The sequence below is a fragment of the Zea mays genome, chromosome 3, assembly GCF_902167145.1.
Source record: "Zea mays cultivar B73 chromosome 3, Zm-B73-REFERENCE-NAM-5.0, whole genome shotgun sequence".
In the NCBI taxonomy this organism is placed as follows: Eukaryota; Viridiplantae; Streptophyta; class Magnoliopsida; order Poales; family Poaceae; genus Zea; species Zea mays.
Window position 1 is genome coordinate 181,608,817 of NC_050098.1, and position 25,356 is coordinate 181,634,172.

The window sequence follows — 25,356 nt, forward strand, 5'->3', positions numbered from 1 at the left end:
GTCATTTAACAACTTGCACTATCGGATGAATGCTGGATTTGGGCTGGGTTGACAAATTCTCGGTTGCACCGTTCTACTATCATTTTCTGCATGAACTGCTTATTAAGTTCTGCACCCCCAAAACCCAGGATCTGTTGTCCATTGCTAGTTAAACTAATCCATTGGCTGCTATTATGGGAATCTCATGTTAACCACCCTATTGAAATATGGTCCCCTCTCCTGTTGACCTGTTACCTGTGTTTCATAAAATATGATATGATGAGACAACTCACTGGGTTGATAGGAAAGTTCAAACTATTGACTTTTCAGTGGCAGTTGCTTTGCTATACAAGTTTAGAGGTGAGAATTTCGTAGCGGCATTGGCATTAACCAGTAACGCACTAGCACAAAATCTTTCTTTTCACTCTCAGAGTCAAGTGGATGAAAAAAAAAGAGGATGCAATCCGTGGAAGCATTTGGATTATCCATATTCTGGCCACTGAGCGTGAAATTTCCAACTGGCAAGTCATGTCAAAACCAAAAAAAAAGGTTCCAGCGAAATTTAGGAGACAGAATGAGATGTAAGTGGTGCAAATCCAAGACTATGATGTCGTCGCGAATTGTGATGTCATGTATATAATAATAGAAATTGCCGTATCTCGTTTTCGCTCTTGTAATTTGCCATTGCTGGACGGCAGAGAACGATTCGCGAGAGCTTCAGGTCCATCTCCCTCTTCTTGCGTGTAGCTCACCTGCTGATTCCCCAATATTCTCTGCCCAATAAAAAAACTGGAAAAGAGACTGTACACCGCAGGCCTATTATTGCATTTGCAAAATCTACCGAATCTCTCTCTGAACAACTAGTTGGACTGCCTGGCGACCTTCTACTGGCACTGGTTGAGGTATACCCTAAACAGGTGGCAGTGAGAGAAACCAATAAGAAATTTCTATAGCGAATGGACTTGGTTGGGCTTCTGCAGCTCATAGATTATTAAGCAATTTGGTGAGGTGGACTGAGGAGCTGGCCAACGAGTATAAATGCAACTTCTTTTGTAGTTGTTTATGGTGCGCTTGAGGCCCTACTTAGGGCACTAATGACAAGTCACAAAAATGTGCTTAGTGTGCTTCCCTATCTGCAGTTATCCACGACAACCTCAGGATCCAGGAGGGGACGATGGGCGAATGGCAGCCAAGACGCCAAAGTGAGGGTTTCCGAGTAGGCTCTCTGCTTCGGATTAAAGACATCTGTTCAGACTGCTGTAACTGTAATCCACGTAGACAAAACCCTGTAGAAACCGGTACGGATTAAATCCAAGCGAACAAGCTGGAATTAGCATATCTGAGGAAACAATCATTTAGATATTTGGTGCATAACAATGCACTGATGCTGACCCATGTAGACAGGGATAACTCCAAACAAACCCATTTCTAGAGCTGAAAGTTGGACCGTGCCGTGCTAATCTTTTTCGAGCAAGCATGGCACGAAATAATTTTGGGCTAGGCCGTGTCACACCCAGATACTAAAAGCTAGGCCCGGCACGCCCGAAGCACGGCAGACCCATGATCATGCCGTACTGGTCTAAGCACGGCATGGACAAAAAAACTTGTATATACCTAAAAATACATCTTCAAAATATCCATAACTTTGCTATAGACTAAAAAATCATATGAGGAAGAGAAATCAATGTTTTCTATAACTTTTGTGAAGAGATAAAAAATATTAAAGCATGAAATAATCATTTAAACGTTAGTTTTCTAATTCGTGCCTCACTTCATGTCGTGTCGACCCAAGCACTGCCCATCTAGTTATGCCGTGCAGTGACAGTACATCGTGGCTAAGATTGTGGTCCGGCTCTTTTTTTTCGTGCCGGGCCGACCCCAAATGGTCCGGCCCAAACTTTCACGTATGCCCATTTCCAAGCACATACTAGGAATTATATATATGCTCCATACCCCTAGGATTTATATTTTCACACTGCAGGTTGTATCCCTATCATATTTCGTGGTGCTTTTGCTGCTTCAGACTAAACAAAGTTAGTTACTTGCGATGACAATTATAGATGCATGTAGTATTGTGGAGTGAGGGTATAGAGTTTGACGAATCTAATCAACTCTCATGTCTCTCTTAGTCCTATCTAACGCTTTCTGCCTTTCTTGATCTGCCCTTAATAACATGATAGGACAAGAGATGGAAGTGCAGAACAACTTCTCTCTCTCTCTGTTCTCTTTTGCCCCTCTCCTCCATGTCTATCTCCTCTCTATTCAATGCTCCTTTTGTTTGAGTACTTGCCGTCTCAGAGGCGAGGGCCAGAGGGCGGCCAATGAGAGGTACAAAGGAGTGGAGTAGGAGACAGAAACGCTGACAGAAAAAAAGTCCTAGCACGTCCCTCTCTCATCTCTCCCTCCCTCTGCGTCTCCCCTCCCCAACAGCACAGCTGGCTGTTACAAGCCTGTGAAAAAAAGAGAGAAGAAGACGGCAGGACGTGTTCAAAAGGACAAGATCTTCTTTGCAGTACAGTGGATGAAACTCCAAGGCTGATTCAATTCGCCACTACTCATCAAACAAGGGAAAGCAGCGTGCGGTGTGGGGAGCTGAGAAGAGAAACAAACAAAGAGGATGAAGGGGCTTCTGCTGCGCTTGCATGCTTGCTTTTGCCACAAGGATGGCAATGGTATTGGTATTGGTATGCCGTATGCAATGCACGCAGCATCTATCTCCGATCCTTTCTCTGGCTTGGCTCCCTCCCCCGCCTTCTCTTTTATACGAGAATTTTGTCACCAGCATGCATATATAGACTTGTGGACGTTATAAAAGTGAATATTTTCTACACACGGAGGAGAAAGTATGTCTGCTAAAAGGATTAAAATACTCTTAGTACTGGTCTCGTCCATCGTCAATCGCTTATTTGCAGTAGTACGCTATCGATATGCGCCTGGTTTGCCATCGATACGTGTCTCAAAATTTATATTATCTTTCTAGCATCTTAGCTAACTGAAAATCCAGAAGCCACCGATAGCTACAGTTTTGATATAGGAATTATCTTCATTTGCCATCATATGAGAAGATACGATTTTTTATGATGTAATAAACCCTCCTGTGCAATTAATATATTGTCGAAACTTTATGATATTTTTATTTGAGTATTTTAACGACCTCAAACAAGGGAACTATAAAGCTTTAGATCTCATAAAAAAAATATAAGATTCATATCAAAATATCTTCGTTCGACACTGTACGAGGAAAAAATATTTTTTAAGATGACAAGTATTTGTACGCACTTAGACCATTTAATTTTCCAGCAGCTTACCTATCATCATCCTCATATTCAAACTCTAATCTGCCATCAGTGTAGTCTACAGTACACAATTGTGTTTTGGATGATCATATAGGTGAACTGCTGGACACGGTCTTATTGTGCTATTTCTGAAATAAAAGTTACTCCCTTCATTCTAAATTAAAATTCGTTTTAACTTTTTAATAGATTCATACAATAATTAATATATATGTTTCGTATAGATATCTATATGTCTAGATTTATCATCTATTTAAATATAAACATAAAAGTATAGAGCTAAAAACAGTACTCGCTCTGTTCTAAATTAAAATTGGTTTTACATGATTAATGGATTCATACAATACTTTATGTATATGTTTTATATATGTGCCTAAATTTATTATCATAAATCATAAATTTAGATATAAACATAAAAAATAATAGATAAAATGAATAATATTTTGGAGGGAGTACTATTTAAGGGGAGGGAGTACTAAAATTTTACAGATAAAAAACGTGGCGAAGCTAGTAGCAGCCATGGTAAGACCAGACATATCACGCGCAAAGAGGCAGCCTAGTTCTGACACCGAGCTTTGCCATATACGTAGTTTGTGAGGTATGCATGTGGCAGGTCTAATGATAAGGATGATTGTCGAATTGAAATTTATTTATTTTAACTAGGGTATTTTGTTCTTTTAACTCGAGATTCTCTCTTCTTCTATGTTAGAAGAATATTTTTTAGTGATAGTAAGTTACTTGTAAAACCATTTTTTTCTGCAATATCCACGGGACTAAATGAACTAGTGAAACTTGATGTACGCTAACCCATCGTTCGCTGATGTCACAGATACAATTTTGCTCTTTTATATAGTCCATCGCCACCGCCCACAGCGCTTCCTGCTGGTCTCTTGTTGGTCGTAGAACTAGCAGTGGCCATGGTGCAAGGCGAGGAGAGTTCTTGGAGGATGGAGAGGGCAGCGCTGCCTCTCAACCAGGCGCTCGCGTACGGAGTCCAAGCCCACGCCGCCGCCGCCGCTGCACCGCCGACCTGCTTCCTGTACTTCCTCTCTCTCTCTTCTCTCGACTTACTTCCGGTTTGTCTTCGATATACCCCTCTGGCTCTGCTAGCTAGCTAATCGTCTTCTACCTCGCCTCACCCAACAACCCAATTCCAAGAGGCCGCATCCGCATGCAGCAGAGCTCTGCCGCTGCCCGCAACCTTTTCCGCGTCGCAACAAGGCTCGCAAATAACTGGCTAGCTCCCCCTCCCTCCCAGCACCAAACCGTATTTTCAAATGCCTGGGTGCGCAACTTCTTTGAAGTATATATTTTTTTTTCTCGCCCTCCTTTTATCCGTCTTTATAACAGACCGATTCCACGAGCTTATGCCGCGCCACTTTGGTTGGATTACACCTCCGCCGCACGCACCGAAATTTTTTTCTTAATGCTCGAGGCCTGAATCCTGCGAGTGCGAGTGATTTGTTTGGGCACCAAGATCGATCGCCGGCCGGCACCATCGTCTTTTGGCCCTCATCCTTATCTGCTGCCTGCCCCAGAGCCACGGCTACAGCAGCTACAAGCCTCGTGCTTTAGGCAGTCTCGGCCTTTCCATTCTTGAAAAGGCTTTATCTGCTACTAAAATATGTACAATATATTTGAGAGTATGATAAACACGTATGTACAAAAAATAAAATTTAAAAATGTCTTTAATATGGGTATTTGAGTATAGAGAACGTGATTTAGAGGACGTTGTTGGAGAGAAATGAAATATAGAGGATGAAATCTTTTAGAGGAGACTGTAAAAGGCAGATATAGAGGATGAATATAGAGGACGTTGCTGGAGACAGCCTAAGACCAGACATATCACGCGCAAAGAGGCAGTCTAGTTCTGACACACCGAGCTTTGCCATATACGTAGTTTGTGAGGTATGCATGTGGCAGGTCTAATGATAAGGATGATTGTCGAATTCAAGTTTATTTATTTTAACTAGGGTATTTTGTTCTTTTAACTCGAGATTCTCTCTTCTTCTATGTTAGAAGAATATTTTTATTGATAGTATGTTACTTATAAAACCTTTTTTTTTTTGCAATATCCACGGGACTAAATGAGCTAGTGAAACTTGATGTACGCAAACCCATCGTTCGCTGATGTCACAGATACAATTTTGCTCTTTTATATAGTCCATCGCCACCGCCCACAGCGCTTCCTGCTGGTCTCTTGTTGGTCGTAGAACTAGCAGTGGCCATGGTGCAAGGCGAGGAGAGTTCTTGGAGGATGGAGAGGGCAGCGCTGCCTCTCAACCAGCTGGCGCTCGCGTACGGAGTCCAAGCCCACGCCGCCGCCGCCGCCGCCGCGGCTGCACCGCCGACCTGCTTCCTGTACTTCCTCTCTCTCTCTCTCTCTTCCCTCGACTTACTTCCGGTTTGTCTTCGATATACCCCTCTGGCTCTGCTAGCTAGCTAATCGTCTTCTACCTCGCCTCACCCAACCCAACCCAATTCCAAGAGGCCGCATCCGCATGCAGCAGAGCTCTGCCGCTGCCCGCAACCTTTTCCGCGTCGCAAGAAGGCTCGCAAATAACTGGCTATAGCTCCCCCTCCCTCGCTCCCAGCACTAAACCGTATTTTCAAATGCCTGGGTGCGCAACTTCTTTGAAGTATATATTTTTTTCTCGCCCTCCTTTTATCCGTCTTTATAACAGACCGATTCCACGAGCTTATGCCGCGCCACTTTGGTTGGATTACACCTCCGCCGCACGCACCGAAATTTTTTCTTAATGCTCGAGGCCTGAATCCTGCGAGTGCGAGTGATTTGTTTGGGCACCAAGATCGATCGGCCGGCACCATCGTCTTTTGGCCCTCATCCTTATCTGCTGCCTGCCCCAGAGCCACGGCTACAGCAGCTACAAGCCTCGTGCTTTAGGCAGTCTCGGCCTTTCCATTCTTGAAAAGGCTTTATCTGCTACTAGCTTCGCCTTCGCCTTGGCTTCTATAGCTCGGGGGGCGGGCCGCGGCGGGCGGGCGATGACTGATGGTCTCTGTGCGCTACTGCTTGGGCAGGGACTTCCAGCCTGCGGCCGCATCCGCTGCCTACTTCGGGTTCGGTGAGCTGGAGGAGGCCCTCATCCACGGTGGTGGCGCCGCCAGCGCCGGCGGCGGCGTCGATCCGGGCGTGATCATCAAGAACGACGTCGCGCAGGCAAAGTGTAAGTGTTTTTTTTTTTGCCTTCTCCGTCTTCCTTCTGTCTCAGGAGTCCGGCCGGACTGGGCTACTTGCCAAAAAGGCTCGCGTTCGATCCTTGCTCGGCTGCGCACGGGCACAGCGCCGCACAGGGCGAGACATGCCTCGCCTTTTGTGTTCCTGCCGGTTTCCATTCCTATGCAAACACAGTGTGCATAGTATGCAGTGCGATGCCGATGCCACACAAACATGGAATCCTCTCTTCGCCGACTGTGTGCATTCCCTCTTAGCTCCTCTAGTGTCCCATGGAGAGAGAGAGAGAGGAGAGAGATGCATGAACAGGGAAGGCATCGACGACACTCGGTAAGTCCCCCGTGTTAATTCTCTTTGTATGTATGCATGCAGCAGCGGCAGGATATCTCGCGGGCGCTGGCACCGGCAGGCCCCCCACGCTGGAGATCTTCCCTTCGTGGCCAATGAGGCACCAACAGCAGCTGCACAGTGTAAAGGCCCCGCCACCTCCCGATGTCCCATGATCACTGATTCATGCATGCACGCATTCATTCATTCATTCATTCATCGCCTCGCCGCGCGCCCGTCTCTCGTCGTCTCCTCCGCTGGCTCGTCATCGTCGCTGAACCCAAGAAAAGATGTGGCTGTTTTTCTTGGTGATTCGCTCTCTGCATGTGGTCTGCACTCTGCATCTGCACCTGCAGGCTGCAGCCAGCCACGACGAGGCGAGCTAAAGAGGATGAAGACGAGAGAGGGAGATCGAGAGCTAGCGACGGTCGTTGTCGATCGGTTCCCTTTTTTGTTACCGCACTTGGATTTACCGCAGCAGCAGACATGGCATAATAAATCCTTTTACCCGCCGCTCACTGTTGCTGTGTAATTGCTGAACAGGGGAATTCGCAGTCAGTAGGGAGCACCGGCACTGACTCGAGCTCAGCTCAGAACACAATGTCTCAGATGGAGTTGGTGTCCCCAGCCTCCTCTGCGCCGCGGCAGGAGGTCATGATGGTGACCACTGATGATTACAGCTACAAGCCAGGCCTCGCCGCTGCGCCCGCTGCTGCCGCCCCGCCGAGCTTTCAGCAGCACCACCCGCTCCCGCTGCAGCTGCACGGAGGAGAGGGAGGGGGAGACCATGACAAGGTACCACTGCCTCCTCCGCCTGACCGCTCTGGCCTGGCTGCCCCGCACCAATGTCCAGTGCACACAGCGCAGCGCAGAGCCACAACCCTCCATCTTTTACTGTCACAGCATGCACCGGCCCCGTCCGTGGTACTAGCAACACCACCCCCCCTCCTACAGTCCTACTAGGTAGACGGCTAGCGGCAGTACACCAGCTCCAGCCAACCACCAAGAGAAGAGCTCCGCCCAACACGACTCACCCACCAGTCTCTTCAGAATGTTGCTGTCCAGTCGTTGAAAAACTTGGTCTTTGCGGTACGCACTGTGGTCCGTAACATGCTGTTCTTTCATGTCACACGACACACACCAACGCCGGCCGAGGCAAATGCACGTACGGCAAAGCCGCCAGTGGTGTGCGTGGTGAGGTGTGGTGTACGGTACCCCCACCCCAGCCGCTCTGCAGCTTACCTCATGGCCATAGCAGTATAGTTAAGGGGCACTGGGCCAGGCTAGGTTGCCTCTAAACACGAAGGCATTCCATGCCATGCATGCGTGTCCCTTGCGTCGCGATGTCATGTGGGATGATGTGGCCTGATTGCTTGATGCTTGGGGGGAAACCAGGCAGTCCTGCTGCATGATTGGACTAATGACATCTCTGGTCAATCCTACGGAGAGGATGCGCGAAATGATGGCGCCAGGGACGAGGGTCATCCCTAACCTCCCTTTTGTCTCTCTCCCGCACCCTCGCTCGCTGCACCAGAGAAAAGCCGTGGCTGCCAACAGCGGCCGGCGGCTCACTGAGCTTTCGGGGACAGCTACAGCCAAAAGCTAGTATTTGTGTTTGGAGAAGATGGACAGTGGCCGTGCTGCTGCGCATCCATCGACGCGATAGATGATGAACGACATGAGCTTTTTGCATTGGCCTGTTTCTTTCTGTGCCCTGTGCTTGCCTTTAGTTGGCGAGATGGCCACTGTGTTGATGTGGTGGAGTGGAGGAGAAGGGGACGGAAAGGGAAACGCTACTATACTATACTATACCAGTACATGGCTACATGCATGCTCTAATTCCGCTGGCCTTCTCGTGGCGTCCTTTGCACGTACAGAGGAAGCATGGATCCACAAGAAAAGATGGCAAGTTGGTAGATGCCAAGGTAGGATATACATAGCTCTGCCCCCTTGCTTGTTGGCTTGTTGTTGCATGGTCACTCCACCACTTTGCATGGACCTGCATCTGCTTCGTTTTGCTCCCACTACTCACCATCGAACTTGAATCGCTGTGAATCCTTCGTGTCCCTGCAGACGGAACGGCGGCTGGCGCAGAACAGAGAGGCTGCGAGGAAGAGCAGGCTGAGGAAGAAGGTGCATATGACTGTGACTGCCAGTGCCACCCATGAAACTCAGTGACTTTGTTCTGTTTCAATCAGCGAAAAGAACGCATGGTCCTGGGATATTGCTGAGAGTAATAATATACTAGCCTCGTCCTTTCACTGCAGGCTTACGTGCAGCAGCTCGAGACTAGCAGGATCAGGCTTCAGCAGGTCGAGCATGAGCTCCAGAGAGCACGGTCACAGGTTCGTTCAAGCCCGAACTCCCAAACACCTCTGCTGATGACCACCTGATGCATCGGATGGAAGTTCGTATCGTTCAGAGCTTTGATATGTCGTGGGCTTACCGTGGTCCAGGGCCTGTTCGTTGGAGGGTGCAGCGCCGCCGGGGACATGAGCTCTGGTAATGCTCAGCACCGTCCGTCCGCTTCCTCCATTCATTCGCAGTACCACTGCTCCAAAGCTTCGAGCTTTTTGCCATGCAGCTGTGGCCTGCAGCTGCAGCTTAGCTGCCGCAGCCGCAGCAGGCCGCAGCGCGGTTACCGAGATGCATGGCCGGCCGGCTTCGTTTGGCGTGTAAAACGTGTGCTGCCAACTGACTAGTATTAGCGGACTATTAACTCCGGTTTTATCGTACGTACGTACCATGCATGCAGGCGCCGCCATGTTCGACATGGAGTACGCGCGGTGGCTTGACGACGACACCAAGCGGCTGGCGGAGCTCCGAGGCGGGCTGCAGGCGCACCTGCTGGACGGCAACCTGGGACTCATCGTGGAGGAGTGCATGCAGCACTACGACGAGCTGTTCCAGCTCAAGGCGGCGCTCGCGCGCTCCGACGTCTTCCACCTCCTCACCGGCTCCTGGGCCACCCCCGCCGAGCGCTGCTTCTTCTGGATGGGCGGCTTCCGCCCGTCCGAGCTGCTCAAGGTACGCGGTCCTACTGCGTGCCATCGCCATGCCGTCCGTCCGTGCACCCGCGCCGTACTGAGCCTCTTTTTTCTTTGGCATGCAGATCCTGATACCGCAGCTGGACCCGCTGACGGAGCAGCAGCTGCTGGGGATCTGCAATCTGCAGCAGTCGTCGGAGCAAGCGGAGGAAGCTCTCGCCCAGGGCCTGCACCAGCTGCACCAGTCCCTGGCCGACACAGTCGCCGCGGGCACGCTCAACGACGGCGCCGCCGCCCCCAACTACATGAACATCATGGCCGTCGCACTTGAGAAGCTCGCCAGCCTCGAAAATTTCTATCAACAGGTCACCATCTTTTTACCCTCCATTTCCTGCATCGTTGACCGCCATCCTCAAGATCTTATTCTCACTGTAGATCATGGTCAGTAAACCATTTTTTTAACACCAAAAAAAAATTACACGGCGAGAGAGAAAAAACTAGCATAAACTTTCAAGTACATTAGTCCTTCCCTGTCAGAACTGCACAGCAACGTAACAGTTGCAATGGAGCTGGTCCTCGTCCTACGAGCTACAGGGTCTGGTCCTGCTTTCTCCATGGCAGGGGCAGCCCAACCTTTTGTCAGAAAGCTAGCTTTAAGGGCCCCAAGCGTAAACCTGCAGATAAACGGATAACCATCATTACCACTTTCCAGCACCCATAATTAGCTTGTAATTAAACAACAAAAAACAGGCTAATGCCGCTGGCGACAATTATTGCATGTTTTCTAGTGTGTTGGTAGGGACCAAAGAGGGCAAGGCTTTGATCCCTTTTGTTTAAGTGAAGATTTGGCGAGGAATTGTTCCTGGTCACACATGTGTACTGGCAGTACATACACGTAACGTACACACATGTATCTTTCTACAGAAAGTCAATGGCCGGATACTTACACAGTTGGCACTGTGTGTAAATAATGTCCCTTGTGTGTTTGTCTTCTCTGGGCCGGCCATCTCATTTTTGTTCCATTATTTTATTAAAAAAACTCCTTTTTATTCTCCCCCGTCTCTGTTTGCTGGCGCCTCTGAAGTACAGAGGGCCCACAGCCAAAATACTAGAGGCCTGGTGTTCCATGCCTTGAAAAAGTTGCAAGATTCAATCCATGCATAGTGGTCAGGAAAAGGACACAGACACCTAAAATTCAGCCCCATGGACAACAAGAAGCCTAAAATAAAGATGGGGCTTGCTGTTCCATCAGAAGTTGTTAAAGAAATGGTCAGGCCTTTCTATCGATCATCTCCTCTCTCAGGGAGTAAAAGCTGATTGCGACCTCCATTTTGTTAGTTTGTTTCAACTTTCCTGAGCTTTGATTCCTTTTGTGGACGGAACTTTGCTAGAAGGCAGATGTAAATTAAGCATACTTTTAGCATTTAAAAATTATTCTGGAATAAATGCACTTGTAGATCATGGATCACCTAGTTTTAAAATTGTTCTAGTACAAGTGCACTTCTAGATCAATGGACCACCTAGTATTTGTAGATTTTGCTACCCTGTATTTCTGAAGTGCAATTATTACATGTTAAAACAATAGGAGTGTATATATGTAATTTTATAGTAGCATTGATGTCTCCAAAACATTCTATAAATCCACTTATTTTAGAGCTTAAAGTATATTTCCTAGATTCATGATTGGAGCAATGATTTCACACAAAGCCTTGCAATGAACAAAGTCGCTAGGAGCACAGTATATTTAGATTATAAAGGTGCATATGAAGAAGATTTGCAACAAACACGATCACAGATGATATTGTCACCCTTCCTTTTTCCCCCTCTCTTTCAGGATAGAGGCTGCTTATTCTTAATAATATCAGATTTCTTGTTGCTTTAGGTTTGGCTGAAGATTAAAAAGAAATGATAAGGACAATACACCATCAGTATGAAAATAAATGCTACACTATCTAAACTCCAAACTTTGATAAAAACAAGAATTCATTAGATTAAGCTTAAGCAGCAACTGGGAACTTTCAGCAATTGTCCAAACTAGAATATAACTGGGAAAAGACAGAAGAACAGCACTAGAATAGATGCAACTGCATGATCCGAGAATGCCCTGTCATTCAAGATAATGGAAGCGCCAATGTGCTCATGTGCAGCATAGCAAGACAAGGAACAACACTGATGCGACATCTCACCTTTTCATATATGTGTTTGTTCGTGTTCCAACTGCAGGCCGACAATCTAAGGCACCAGACGTTGCATCAGATGCGCCGGATCCTGACCACTCGGCAGGCTGCGCGGTGCTTCCTCTCCATTGGGGAGTACTACAGCCGCCTCAGAGCTCTCAGCAACCTCTGGGCTTCCCGTCCCCGCGAGTAAGATTCAGACTTGATCAACTGCAAAAACTGGAGTTTATTGTTGATCAACTGCACTGTAGTTGTTCCCAACTCCCAAGCATGCCTTAATCACATGTATTCCTTCGGGTTTTTTTTTGAAAGATAGAACCACTTGTTTTCAGATTTCATTATATGAAAAGTCAGAAATGGACATGGCTGACACTGGCATGCATTATTTCTCGTGTAACAGCAACTTCATCGGGACAGAGAGCCTCAGCCCCACAGCAACGGAACTGCAAGCCCTGCACCACCAGCAGCAGAACCAGTTCGCCGGATTTTGAGGCCTCACCTGGTGAGGGAGGGTGTAAAACTTTGGCCGCGAGGGTGGTGTTACAAAGATTAGAGGTTTTGAGAGGGAGATGCATTGTAATGTTCTATCATTAAAGTACTGAGAAAGCAACATCACTAGGCGAAAAGGGCGGGGAGAAGGAATTGCTGTAGTGCGATGTTGGGTGGCTCACCTGTTCATATGGCTCTTGAACTGATTGAAGGGTTAGCACCGCAGAATTTTTGTGCGTGTCAGGAGAGAACAAATCAGTTACACAAGATTCTGGCTGCTCACTTGCCAGAGAGGACTAACTGCAATTAGAGTGACAGATTAACCATTAAATACCTTTCCAAATCAAGTATTTTAGCAAACACATTGTCGGTAGTAGACTATCTCCAAGGACAATACTGGACAGAAAATAATCCAGTCTGTAGTCCAACATAAAAAAATGCAACAGCTACCGGTGGGAGCCGATTTCCTGTACTAGATTATATGCTGAGCACTGATGGAAAAGAAAGACTGTGACATGGTAATATGTCTGAAGCCAATAATGCAATAAAAAAATGACACTAAAGAAACATGGGCAGTTAAACAAGTTAAATGGTGCAGTCCCTCTGTTTCAAATTGTAAGTCGGCTATGGCTTTTCTAGATACATAATGACTTAAAATTTAGCCAGAAATATCAATATTCTGCAATACATGTAGAAACAGCATTAGGAATCTTACATAAACTGACAAGCAAATTGTAAGATGCAAGATCAGAACTATCGATGAGCAAATGAAGGAAAGGAGAAGCAGCTTTCACATGATCTGAGATCAACTTATCACTTATCAGTTGACTCAATTCCATAATCAGTTCTGCTACCAATATCATCAACCATGAACACTTAAATTAGGTTGTTGTTGCACGAGGCACAAGAATTTACATCAGAAGATATCACAAACAACAGTCATGAAGCTTTGTGAAATCTTCACTCCTACTGAAAAAGTTCTGATTCAAAAAGACCAGAAAAATGGTAAAAGGATAAAAGGCCACAAGGGCGTACACAACAGAAAATATGTAAGTCAAAAGACTTCACAAATCACAAGATAAGGTTGAAATTAATGAAATGTGGACACGACGAAAGAAAGTTTGGATTGTAGAAAAGCTGAACATTAACTACCGAATCAAGTGAAGAAAACATAGCAGCAATATTGAATGCAGGCTGAACATAAGAAACATATCACATATAGCTATAAATGAGAAGCCAGCAGCCCCCTAAATCCCCTCCATTCCACTTTTCCAAAACAAGCCCCAAAGGTTAGGCAACAGCCCTTCCCTGACAAGCATTCAATGATAGGACTGTTATATTACAAAAAAGGAGGCCAAGAGACTAATGGAGTGTTTGGTTTGAAGAATTATATAGTCCATCATCTTCTCACTCCTCACTTTTTTGTTTGGTTTGTGGAATGGAGTGAGTTAATCCATCACCACCTCATTCCTCATAGTTAGTTGTTTAGTACTAATATGTGAAATGAAGTCATCCCACCAAATTTGAGGAATGGACCCATGATGCACCACTTCATTTTGGATAGAGTGATTCATCAAACCAAACACCTCATAAATCTTCCGTAAAGAACTAACTGTGTAAAGCTACAGTACTAATATAATTCGATACATATAGTTTTTACAACACAATTACCACAAAATGGTAACTTGAACCATAGGCATTCACTAGGACAGGAGCAAACAATACAACCAAATGTACAATGCATCTTAAATATCTGAACACGCCTGTCTCTTGCTGGTCTAATTTTATTTCCGGTTATAATCCGAATGGATAACAGAACTCACATCTGCTTCCCCACTTCTTTTAGAGGGGAGCAAATGTTTTGACCATTCCTCCAAGCTTTTGCGGTGAAGAGTGTTCATGCTAATAGAAGGTCGCTTCTCATGGATCATTTGCTCAGCAGCTTTCCAATCTTCAGCCAATCCTAATGCGACAAGAAGCGCACACATCACACAGACACTTCTGCCATGACCTGTTAGAGATATAACACGCCATCACATAAAGAAATCCAAGCGATCAATATTATTGGACTTAAGTTCAATTTGATGGCATATTAGGTAAGTGAGGAAGTGGTAAGAACAAGACTTAATAAAGAGGTTTTATTTTAAAATTAGTAACAGGGAAGTTTAAGCTAAGAGCCAAACCTAAAAGTCCAGCCAAAGCACATATCCAGAGCTTAATTTTCTTTCAATGTTTAAGCTTAAATTTGGCTAAAAAATCTCTTTAAAGTCTGATACTATTATAAGACTATCTACACAACATATATGATGACCCTTATACTGTCTGAATGTAATGCAAATGCTGTTCAGCTTATACATGGCATTTTTACTTCTTATGATCTTGTTGCAGATAAGAACAACTAAATAAGACATGGCAAATAGTCGCATGAAATAAGATGACACCAGAAATGAAAAAAATAACATATCAGCTTACTGTTGTCTCCTGACTCCAGTTGCTACACAATATATGGTTCGCCAATACATGAAATTCCATTGTGGATCATCATGATCTCAACAGTTATCTAAATATGGCTAATCCACAGAAATACATTTAAGAACATAAATATATCTATTTGCAAGAAAGACATATATGAAAGACAACACAGTTCCTTATCCAAACATAGGCAGAAGAGCAAAATTACCATAGGCACAGTGGACATAGACAGGTTTGTTCTGTGACCGCTGTCTCACAGCCCATCGCACGGCAGACTCAATTTGTGATGGTTGAGGAGCCCTCGTATCCCAGGTAGCAACACACAGATATGCATTGTTAGATATAGTTGAGCTTTTTGGCAACTCACACGTGCAATCTATGATTGCAGGGTCACCTGGTGGCAGGTGTTCAACCGAAGAAGGCCATCCTCCAACAAACACTCCATCTGCAACCTCAGTGTATAAGGGCTCGTTTTTCACAAATCTTCGTATCAGCACAAACAGGTGAATGAAAAGAAGAAATGGTGAGAAGATGATCCATGACCACAGCGGAAAACTTCCATCGGATGCCTTGCCAAGAAGTAAAGGAAGATCAATTGATGGGTGGGAAGCTATGGAGACTAGTATTGCAATCACGGATGCATATATGAGAGGAAATGAGATAAGGATCACTCCTAATCCTTGGAAAAAACACGCCACAGAAAGCAGGACAGCAGCCTTCAGTCCAATCAACCTTGATATTCCCCAACCCATCTCTGCAGGTAATTAGACATGGACTGAGTTCAATAATCAAGGAAGAACAAGAACAAAAAAAAAGTAACTACTATTTAAAGCAGCCTTAGAGTAGTTTCACAATAAGAAAATATAGCTTGTCTATCAAACACAATATTCAGTGATGTAAACCATAGCTTTATTGCCACGAATGAACATACTGCTTCCTTTACATCCCAGAAGGAAGGCTCCAGGTAGCTAATTTGGTTCTCTCACCCCTGCCATCTTTCTAACTTTGCACTTTAAAGGTCCATTCAACTGTGCTGGATCAGATACACAAATACAGAAAGCACTGCATTTAGAGAGGTCTGGCATTAAATGACACTAATACAATGCCCGTACATTGCAACGGCACACAATCAATTTGATGGTATTGGTTGGGGTGAGCTAGGCCCTAACATCAATTTGATGGTATTGATTGGGGTGGGCTAGGCCCTAACAGCAATGTGCAACGGCTGAGCAACACGTCCAATAAGGCAATGTGGTGGATCCTCCCAATAAAAATAACCATACAAAATAAATTTAATATCAAAGTGAACATATGATCCGCATACTAGATATTAACTGATAAGAACAAATATTTAGCCAAAAGGCTGAGAAAAAATGAGTTGAAAATGAGTATGGCCCCCTTTTTATAGCTCGCTCTGTCACTCGTCCTCCTTCGGCTAGCGGAGTGATACTATGTAGAAGCGCTGTGTTGCGTGCAAGTTTCGTCATGTTGGGCTTGGATGATTTCTCACAACCCACCTATAGGATAACGGCCCACCACTAGTAGGCTAGAAGTGGGGGGGAGTAACAGACCGATGCGCTTCGCACGTGACACACGACCCACGAAATTGGTGCTTTATAGGAGTAGAGAAAAAAATACCAGATGTTGCCAAGTTGCAAGACTAAGGATGAGGGCTGGCTTGGAGTCATTAATTGAAAACAATTAGCATACCCCGGACGTTGTTGCGGAAATTGCGAATGAATTGGAATTAAATTAGACTATATATAATTACTTATAATCCGCCTATGTTGTCTCAGCATATCTTAGCCATAGAATCAAAGGAGGGTGGATGAAGTGATATCAAGCATCTAGCGTTCTATATGACAAGATGGTACCAAAGAAACTAAAAGGCAAATTTTATAGGACAGTGATTGTACCTGCTATGTTGTATGGTGTAGAATGTTGGTCTACAAAAAGATGGCATGTTCAACAAATAAGTGTTACGAAAATGTGTATGTTGCATTGGATTTATGGCCATACAAGAAGGGATCAAGTTCCGAATGATGATATACGTGATAAGCTAGAAGTAGCACCAATTAAAGAAAAGCTTGTCCAACATCGGTTGAGATGGTTTGGACATGTCCAACGGAGACCTTTAGACACGCTAGTGTGTAGTGGGATCCTAAGACGCGATAACAATGAGAAGAGAGGAAGACCGAAGTTGACATGAAAAGAGACAATTAAAGGAAATTTGAAAGGATGAGATATAACCGAAGATTTAGCCTTGAATAGGAGTGTACGGAAACAACTATCCATGTGCCCGAACCTTGACTTGTTTGATTGTTTATATTGGGTTTTCACTCTAGCCTACCCCAACTTGTTTGGGATAAAAGGCTTGGTTTTTGTTGCTGCTGCTGCAACGGAATGGTAAATTACCTGGTAACACAAAAAAGTTCCTTTTGGTGGCAAGATATACTCAGGTTGTTGGACTCATATAAGGGGCTTGCATCAGTTAACATTCAAAATGATGGGTTTCGCTATTTTTGGGAGGATCTTTGGCTAGGAGCTATCATTACCCTGAGCTATTCTCCTTTGCAAAGAACAAAAAAAACTCTCTATCGTTACTATTCATCGTTACTGTTTATCGATGATATTTAGCATAACTATTTCATCGTCACTATTCATCATTACTATTCATCGATCGTCCGATCACCCTAAATTTCAACTGCTCATCCATCATGCTATCCAGCTCACCTAAGACCTGCCAGACTAATACTCCAGTTATACGAACTCCGATGACTGTGATTTTCCTTCCAGTAAGAACTTTCCATCTGGTCGTCACCCATCCCAAATTTCTCCAAGTTGAGCACGCTTAACTTTGAGATCCTTTCGAACCAGGTTCCAAACTCAGATTCCAATAATTCTTGTTTCTAAATTCTTATCAAATTATTCCCTATCCAACCATGTCATCCCTTAAACATGGTTCATATTCCAGAAAACTCCCAAAATACTCTTGTTCCATATTCTGCCTATAATTTCCCTATTCGGACTAAGTCAGATGATTCATTCGCCACCATTCTTACCAACAGTGAACTCTACCGTACTACACCACATACACCCAGCTATAAATACACACAGTTATAAATAGACCCGGTTACCCTCTCCATCTCCACACACTCAACACCCTCAGTCAAGGCAAACCCCCACTCACTCAGTTACTCCGCTCTGTCGGCTACACGCATAGTTTCGCTTCGCCTCCAATCCACTCTCCTGGTAAGCACCTCCACTCCACCACCAGTAATATCACAACATCACATGACACGGATTCTGCTCAAGACTCTACCCATCCATATATTGTCATTCTGACCGCTATACTAAATATTTGTTGATATATTTGCTGGTTTGTATGTTTGCTTGTTCATGTTGCATAGTTATCGGAGCGTTCGTGCCGTCTCGTGAAGGCCAGATCTGCAAGTCTACGCTAGATGGTGGAGCCAGAAGTCAGTTCCGCGAGCTCTCACCCTTTCGCCGGTTAAGCACGGCAAGCTCACGGAATCCCTTTGATGCATAAATTACCTATGCTTTTTCAACCACAAACTTTAGCCTGTTATTTTATGCATGATATGATTTTGCTAAGAGACAAGTTATTATGGCCACCCAGCCTTATAACTTGCCGCAATCAATCTTTATACTCCTTGACATATTTGTTACAAATGATTTGAGAAAAGGTGTGAGTTTTTAAAAGAAAATGTTTTTCAAAATGGGTATGATGAAGGGTTGTCACCCTTATCACCTTTGAGCGGGATAATCAGGGTTTGGGGGAGGGCCTAAGGTGATGGCTTAGCTGGTTCAGGTGTGAGCATGAAGGATTGTCCCTCTCTCCTAAGGATCGGTTTGTCATCACTCCTTACCTATACTCTTATCAAGTACAACCACTCGAGACTGTATGGGCAGTCACTCAATCTGAACTTGTACGGTCCGAACCCTAGGGTTATGACGGCTGGAGAGCACCGGGAGGATAAGGAAGGGGAATGTTTTGTCCGGTTTGGGCATGGTGGTGGCCTGACTCCTTTCGGTATAATCGTTAAGGTAAGAACATGCAAGGAAAGAGAGATTCGGCATTCGGATCTCACGACGGTGAGATTGCAGAAATCGAACTAGTGGGTAAAGTGTACACCTCTGTGCAGAGCTTGAAAACCTATTCGAATAGTACGCGTCCACGGATATGGATGAGTCATGGCATGGATTTGACAATTAGTGTTTTGTTTTCCAAAAATGCTTTTGAAAAGTGGTTTTAAAAGGTCTGACGGTTGAGCCGTGAGCTATGGTGGACGGGAAGTCCAGTAGCTGTTTTTGAAAACGAAAACCAGTGGGAAATTGCTGATATACTGGATGGTTTAGTCCAGGGGATTTTGTTCTATATTGAAAAAAACTTTCTGCTCCTTTGGAAGAGGATGCGCTAGGAAAAATATAAAATGTTTTACAAAATAACCCTGCATCAAATATTGCTCTTTCTGCAAAATATACTGAACTCCACATATTCCATGCATTATATCTGATTTCCCCATTCCGTGGGTGAAGGTGGGCTGCTGAGTACGTATCAATCTTGCTTATTTGTTGTTTTTCAGAGAAGGAGATCGTTGATCGGGTAAGAGTTACGCCTGTTCCCAACCTTGCTTGTGGCTGTTGGACCGCTGATTTGTTTCACTGCGTATATCGGGCTGCTTCAGCCCACTCTGATGTTATGTCCCGAGTTTTGGACTAACTCTTAAAGTTGATCGCCACCTTTATAGGTTTGTCTCGTTTAATCAGATCTGGAATCATCTGATGTATAAATGTGTTTACTAGCCTCCTGGACTAATAATTGTATCACATTTGAGTCCTAGAGGATTGGGGCGCTTCACCTAAGTCATGAGTAATCTTTGGAACACCTATTTCTGTGAGATAGCCTTTTTTAACTTAATGGCAGGAGCTCTGCCTCTCAATTAAGAAGAAAGGAATTAATCCAGTTTTAAGGAAAACCGGGCCCAAAACCTACACATGGTGCACAAGCAACCCAAACAATGGCAGCCCCACACACAAACACCATCTAGGGCACATGGCCTTTTGCCATGGCATGCTCATCTAGTCTAAGTTTGTTTCTGGTTAATCAAGAGGGGCCTTTTTGAAACCTTCACAATTCAGTTGGGCGTTCCATTCTATCCATAAGTGATTATTCTTATTGTGCTGGAGTTTGTGGATTTCAAGAAATGGCCTCATCTTTCAAGGTGCTCAGCCAACAGTTAATGATTGCAGAGAAATCTTCAAAAGATAACTTGTGTTGGTTATCCATGTTGCAGAGAAGAAATTATTTCCTTTAATACAAGAATGACAACACAACTATGTTAATTCTGCTCATTTTTCTCTTTTTTTGTTTTTATATTTTCTAATATATATTATCCAGTAGGGGGGGGGGGGGGGCGCTCCTGGCCTCCTGTTACAATATTATGCCTGCTCAGTTGTATTTTGTTTCCAACTCAGGGTCCTTAGAAGTTCAATGACTTAACATTCAACGCATCTCGCATTTATTAATTTACAAATATGGCCATTAACGACCAAGCTCCACAAATTACCTAGTTGTGATATTTAATTAGCACAATCACATGGCTCTGAAAATTTCATCATTTGAAAAATGCAACCAAAAACACACGGGATACTCTTTGCGCACTTCACACTAACACACAATTATTTCACCCAGATCGCCAGTTCGATAAAAAAAATCTCTGTAAACTAACACAAAATCAACATGATCAGAAGTACAGAAGCAAAACCTTTTCTCAGCTCCCCCTCGAGTCTGTAAATCCAGGAGATTCACGCGCGCTTCTTCCGCGGTTCCGCCAATAGTCAGCCAGACGGCCTCGCCCGCTTCGTCACACCAGCGCTGGCCGTGTCGACCTAGGTTTTCGGGGCTCACCGGAACCGTTGAAAAGAGGGTGAAGACTGAAGACGAGGCCTCTGGAGTCCGGACGTGGCCGTGTGAGTGTGACTGTGTGAGCGCTGAGCGGTGAGCCGTGCGATGGCCCATGGGAAGTCTCCTGTATATGGGCTTGCAGCAAAGCTACAGCCCACAGGCCATGTCTTCTTGTAGCCCGTGGATTACTCACTGGAAAAAAAATACTACTACAATTTTAGCCCACTCAGCTACCGCAGTAGTTAATTTTCCTCAAACAACGAAAGTATTTTTTATCTCTATTAATTTTCTAAAACATTTAATTTTATTTTAAGTGGTTTTGTTAATGCAACACCATGTATTGAGAAGAATGCCTCTAAGGCAGTCTTCAGCAGAGTGTGCATATGACGGTGCAAAACATTATCTGGTAATGTAGACTGCATTGTTTATGAAGTGATGTTTGAAATAAAAGGTGAACGGGGGAGTCTGCTGAAGATGGCCTAACTAAAGTTATATATTAACAAACATACTATTCTAATATATTTTCAAAGAAAATACCTTTAAATCTCTAAATAAAGTTGGAGTTTCGGACTATCCTACAGAACTGGCCGTCAACTAGCCAGTGGAAAGGAATGACGAAGCTCGATCGTTGTCGAAGCTATCTTCGAATAATGAGACATAAGGAGTTACGAAGAGCAAAGAAAATGTGTACGTCTCTTTTGTAAAAGTACATGAAGAACCATTGTATGGGGTGTGGGATTATTGTCGCTAAATGCTGACCAAATTTGTGCAACAGAAAGTTGGTCGACGAGCTTAGTTTTATCAAGAAGTCAATCGACTTAGTAGAGCAAGGTGGTCCAATGGAGTTAATTAGGAGTGCTTATAGCTTATAGTATGTGCACTATAAATATACATTTATCATCATTGATAAGAAACGAAGACACACGTTTTCAAGCAGCGTGTGCTTTCTTATCCTTTCGACATATCGTAACCACTCTCTGAGTGTTTTCTAAGGCAAATGTCGTTTTGTTCTATTGTGGTCTCTAGCTCTGGTATATCCCATCAAGGCTATACAACACTCCACCTTGTTTTTTGGTATATTTATACAAAGCATTGTTGTTTTTAAGACTGCTAGTTATCCTGTGTAACATCAATCTATTTGTTCATTTACGCTTCATATTATAGATTGATCTTACACAACCAGATGTGTATCGCTCACTCGGTTGCTACATTCCACGACGCGCAACTGCAATATTTGCATACGACACCTCGCCTTTTCCTACATGTCTTAGCTCTGTTATTTGTTCTAGATGGTCCTATCATGATCCATTTTCGTACTTATGAGCTTCAGGTCATAGTTATTGGTGTTCCTAGTGGCGTTGGTATGATATATAATGTATATCAGATCATGAATGTTCCTATGAATGGTTTACCGTTTAGCTTGTCCTAGGTTCCATCACATGCATGGTGTGCGTAATCCTGATGGCCTAACCTGTTTCTTCGCGCTTTGGTCATGCGTGTGGCATGCATCGATATAGAACCAATAGTCGTCTAAATCATGCCTTAGTGAAAACGAATCTACATGTGAAGAATTTAGTAGGATCATGACACAAAAAATCAAGACGTCTATGATGGGGGAGTTGAAGTATTTCTTAGGATTTCTAGTGAAGCAACTCCAAGAGGGCACCTTCATTAGCCAAACGAAGTATACTCAAGACATTCTAAACAAGTTTGGGATGAAGGATGCCAAGCCCATCAAGACACCCATGGGAACCAATGGGCATCTCGACCTCAACACGGAAGGTAAATCCGTTGATCAAAAGGTATATCGGTCGATGATAGGTTCTTTACTCTACTTATGTGCATCTCGACCGGATATTATGCTTTCCGTATGCATGTGTGCAAGATTCCAAGCCGACCCTAAGGAAGCTCACCTTACGGCCGTAAAACGAATCTTGAGATATTTAGTTTATACTCCTAAGTTTGGGCTTTGGTATCCTAGGGGATCCACATTTGATTTAATTGGTTATTTGGATGCCGATTGGGCGGGGTGTAAAATTAATAGAAAGAGCGCATCGGGGACTTGCCAGTTCTTGGGAAGATCCTTGGTGTCTTGGGCTTCAAAGAAGCAAAACTCTGTTGCTCTTTTTACCACCGAAGCCGAGTACATTGCCGCAGGCCATTGTTGCGCGCAATTACTTTGGATGAGGCAAACCCTTAGAGACTACGGTTACAAATTAAGCAAAGTTCCTCTTCTATGTGATAATGAGAGTGCAATCCGCATGGCGGATAATCCCGTTGAGCATAGCCACACTAAACACATAGCCATTCAGTATCACTTCTTAAGGGATCACCAACAAAAGGGAGATATCGAGATTGCATATATGAACACTAAGGATCAATTAGCCGATATCTTTACCAAGCCACTAGATGAACAAACTTTTAACAAACTTAGGCATGAGCTAAATATCCTTGATTCTAGGAATTTCTTTTGATGTCTTGCATACATAGCTCATAAATATACCTTTGATCATATCTCTTTCATGTGCTATGACTAATGTGTTTTCAAGTGAATTTCAAAACAAGTCATAAGTGTATTGAAAGGGAATTGGAGTCTTCGGCGAAGACAAAGGCTTCCACTCCACTCCATAACTCATCCTTCGTCGTCGCTCCGAGCAACTCTTCATCTTTGGTATAATCTTCACTCACATGTTATTTACCAAAGGAGGAGAAAGTAGTTCGAAAGGGCTCTAATGATTCCGTTTTTGGCGATTTATGCCAAAGGGGGAGAGAGCATGAGCCTAAAGCAAAAGGACCGCACCACCACCAATTTCAAAATTCTTTAGTCTTCCAATTTGGTTTTAAAGAAATATTTTCAAATTAGTATCTTATGTGTGATATAATTTCAAATTGGTATACCCTCTTTAAAATTAACATTAAAACCCTATTGAACACTAAGAGGAGGATTTCATTAAGGGGGAGTTTTGTTTAGTCAAAGGAAAAGCATTTGAAACAGGGGGAGAAAATTTCAAATCTTGAAAATGCTTCTTAAAATCTTATTCATTTACCTTTGACTATATTGCAAAAGGACTTTGAAAAAGATTTACAAAAGAATTTGCAAAAACAAAACATGTGGTGCAAGCGTGGTCCAAAATGTTAAAGAAAGAAACAATCCATGCATATCCTATAAGAATTTATATTGGCTCAATTCTAAGTAACCTTTGCACTTACAATTATGCAAACTAGTTCAATTATGCACTTCTATATTTGCTTTGGTTTGTGTTGGCATCAATCACTAAAAAGGGGGAGATTGAAAGGGAATTAGGCTTACACCTATTTCCTAAATGATTTTGGTGGTTGAATTGCCCAACACAAATAATTGGACTAACTAGTTTGCTCTAGTCTATAAGTTCTACAGGTACCAAAGGTTCACAATAAGCCAATAAAAAGACCAAGAAAAGGGTTCAACAAAGAGAGCAAGGGATAACCGAAGTGCTCCCTGGTCTGGCGCACCGGACTGTCCGGTGCACCACCGGACAGTGTCCGGTGCACCAGGGAACTCCAAACTGAACTCAACACCTTTGGGAATTCTCAAAGGTGCTTCGCTATAATTCACCGGACTGTCCGATGCACCACCGGACAGTGTCCGGTGCCCCAAGGAAGAGCGTCTCTGAACTCGCCAGCTTCGGGAATCCGCTCCGCTATAATTCACCGGACATGTCCGGTGCACACCGGACTGTCCGGTGAGCCAGCGGAGCAACGGCTACTTCGCGCGCAACGGTCGACTGCAACGCATTAAATGCGCGCCTGCGCGCAGAGGACAGAGCATGCGCGGGTGGCACACCGGACAGTCTACAGGACTTGTCCGGTGCACCACCGGACAGCCAGGCGGGCCCACAGGTCAGAGCTCCAACGGTCAGAACCCAACGGCCAGGTGACGTGGCTGGCGCACCAGGCTGTCCGGTGCGCCATGCGACAGCAGCCTCCACCAAACGGCTAGTTTGGTGGTTGGGGCTATAAATACCCCAATTGTGACAGAACCACCCAAGTAATTAGGCCCACCTACAGTTGTCCTTGTCCAACAGACATCAGACACCCTGTAGATGTTCCTAAGTCACTTGACAAGTTCGGTATCTTTCCTTACCTTACCAGGAACGATTCACCCGTCTTGCAGACATTATAGAACATCGGAGATAAAGAAATGCGGAAGCGATTACATAAATTACATTTATTTTAAAAGCAAGCTTAAGTTATTTTATTACAGACCAGAACTAAAAAGGCGAGTGCTGAGTAGTAATATTATACAAACCAAGGGAGGCACAGACTCCTCCCGATAAGTTTTAAGCAAAAGATCCTATGTGGAGGACCAAGTCCTCCCGCACTTCAGTCTTGTTTTTCTTCATTTGATACCACCTTGGAGCAAAAGCAACAAAAATTTGTCGCTTCCTCACCTAAAAACAACAAAGGGATAAACCCTGAGTATGGAATTACTCAGCAAGTCTTACCCGACTAAGGAAAAGACTCTCAA

General features: G+C 44.3%; 2 protein-coding genes across 11 annotated transcripts; one reads left to right on the plus strand and one right to left on the minus strand.

Annotated features, from left to right (window-relative positions):
• The first annotated feature begins 4,106 nt into the window (after positions 1-4,106).
• On the plus strand, positions 4,107-12,748 carry LOC541670 (liguleless 2). 9 transcript variants are annotated; one of them, XM_008675186.4, is made up of 13 exons: positions 4,108-4,311; positions 5,436-5,633; positions 6,315-6,460; positions 6,844-6,938; positions 7,339-7,590; positions 8,673-8,720; positions 8,869-8,928; positions 9,063-9,140; positions 9,252-9,297; positions 9,551-9,822; positions 9,908-10,147; positions 12,006-12,148; positions 12,360-12,748. In XM_008675186.4, the coding sequence occupies exons 1-13, from the start codon at positions 4,190-4,192 to the stop codon at positions 12,448-12,450; spliced, it is 1,791 nt and encodes a 596-aa protein (XP_008673408.1). In that variant the 5' UTR covers positions 4,108-4,189; the 3' UTR covers positions 12,451-12,748. The 9 variants fall into 9 exon arrangements, with proteins under 9 accessions (XP_035821978.1, XP_008673408.1, XP_008673410.1 ...); XM_008675185.4 differs by having other exon boundaries at positions 4,109-4,311; positions 6,841-6,938; XM_035966085.1 differs by lacking the exon at positions 8,673-8,720 and having other exon boundaries at positions 4,107-4,311.
• Positions 12,749-14,014: 1,266 nt separating this feature from the next.
• LOC100284443 (uncharacterized) lies at positions 14,015-20,931 on the minus strand. Of its 2 annotated transcripts, XM_023301899.2 has the most exons (4): positions 20,710-20,931; positions 15,852-15,953; positions 15,129-15,674; positions 14,015-14,459 (listed from the first exon to the last, which is right to left on the minus strand). In XM_023301899.2, the coding sequence occupies exons 3-4, from the start codon at positions 15,670-15,672 to the stop codon at positions 14,233-14,235; spliced, it is 771 nt and encodes a 256-aa protein (XP_023157667.1). In that variant the 5' UTR covers positions 15,673-15,674; positions 15,852-15,953; positions 20,710-20,931; the 3' UTR covers positions 14,015-14,232. The 2 variants fall into 2 exon arrangements, with proteins under 2 accessions (XP_023157667.1, NP_001150810.2); NM_001157338.2 differs by lacking the exon at positions 15,852-15,953 and having other exon boundaries at positions 14,047-14,459; positions 20,710-20,871.
• Positions 20,932-25,356: the final 4,425 nt, after the last annotated feature.

Bases quoted from the DNA above. Each gene is read 5' to 3' on its own strand.
- LOC541670 (XM_008675185.4), top strand. From the start codon at position 4,190: ATGGTGCAAGGCGAGGAGAGTTCTTGGAGGATGGAGAGGGCAGCGCTG. The intron at 8,721-8,868 runs GTAGGATATACA...GTGTCCCTGCAG, and splicing joins GCAAGTTGGTAGATGCCAAG to ACGGAACGGCGGCTGGCGCA. The intron at 12,149-12,359 runs GTAAGATTCAGA...CTCGTGTAACAG, and splicing joins TGGGCTTCCCGTCCCCGCGA to CAACTTCATCGGGACAGAGA.
- LOC100284443 (XM_023301899.2), bottom strand. From the start codon at position 15,672: ATGGGTTGGGGAATATCAAGGTTGATTGGACTGAAGGCTGCTGTCCTG. The intron at 14,460-15,128 runs GTAATTTTGCTC...TATCTCTAACAG, and splicing joins CTATGTCCACTGTGCCTATG to GTCATGGCAGAAGTGTCTGT.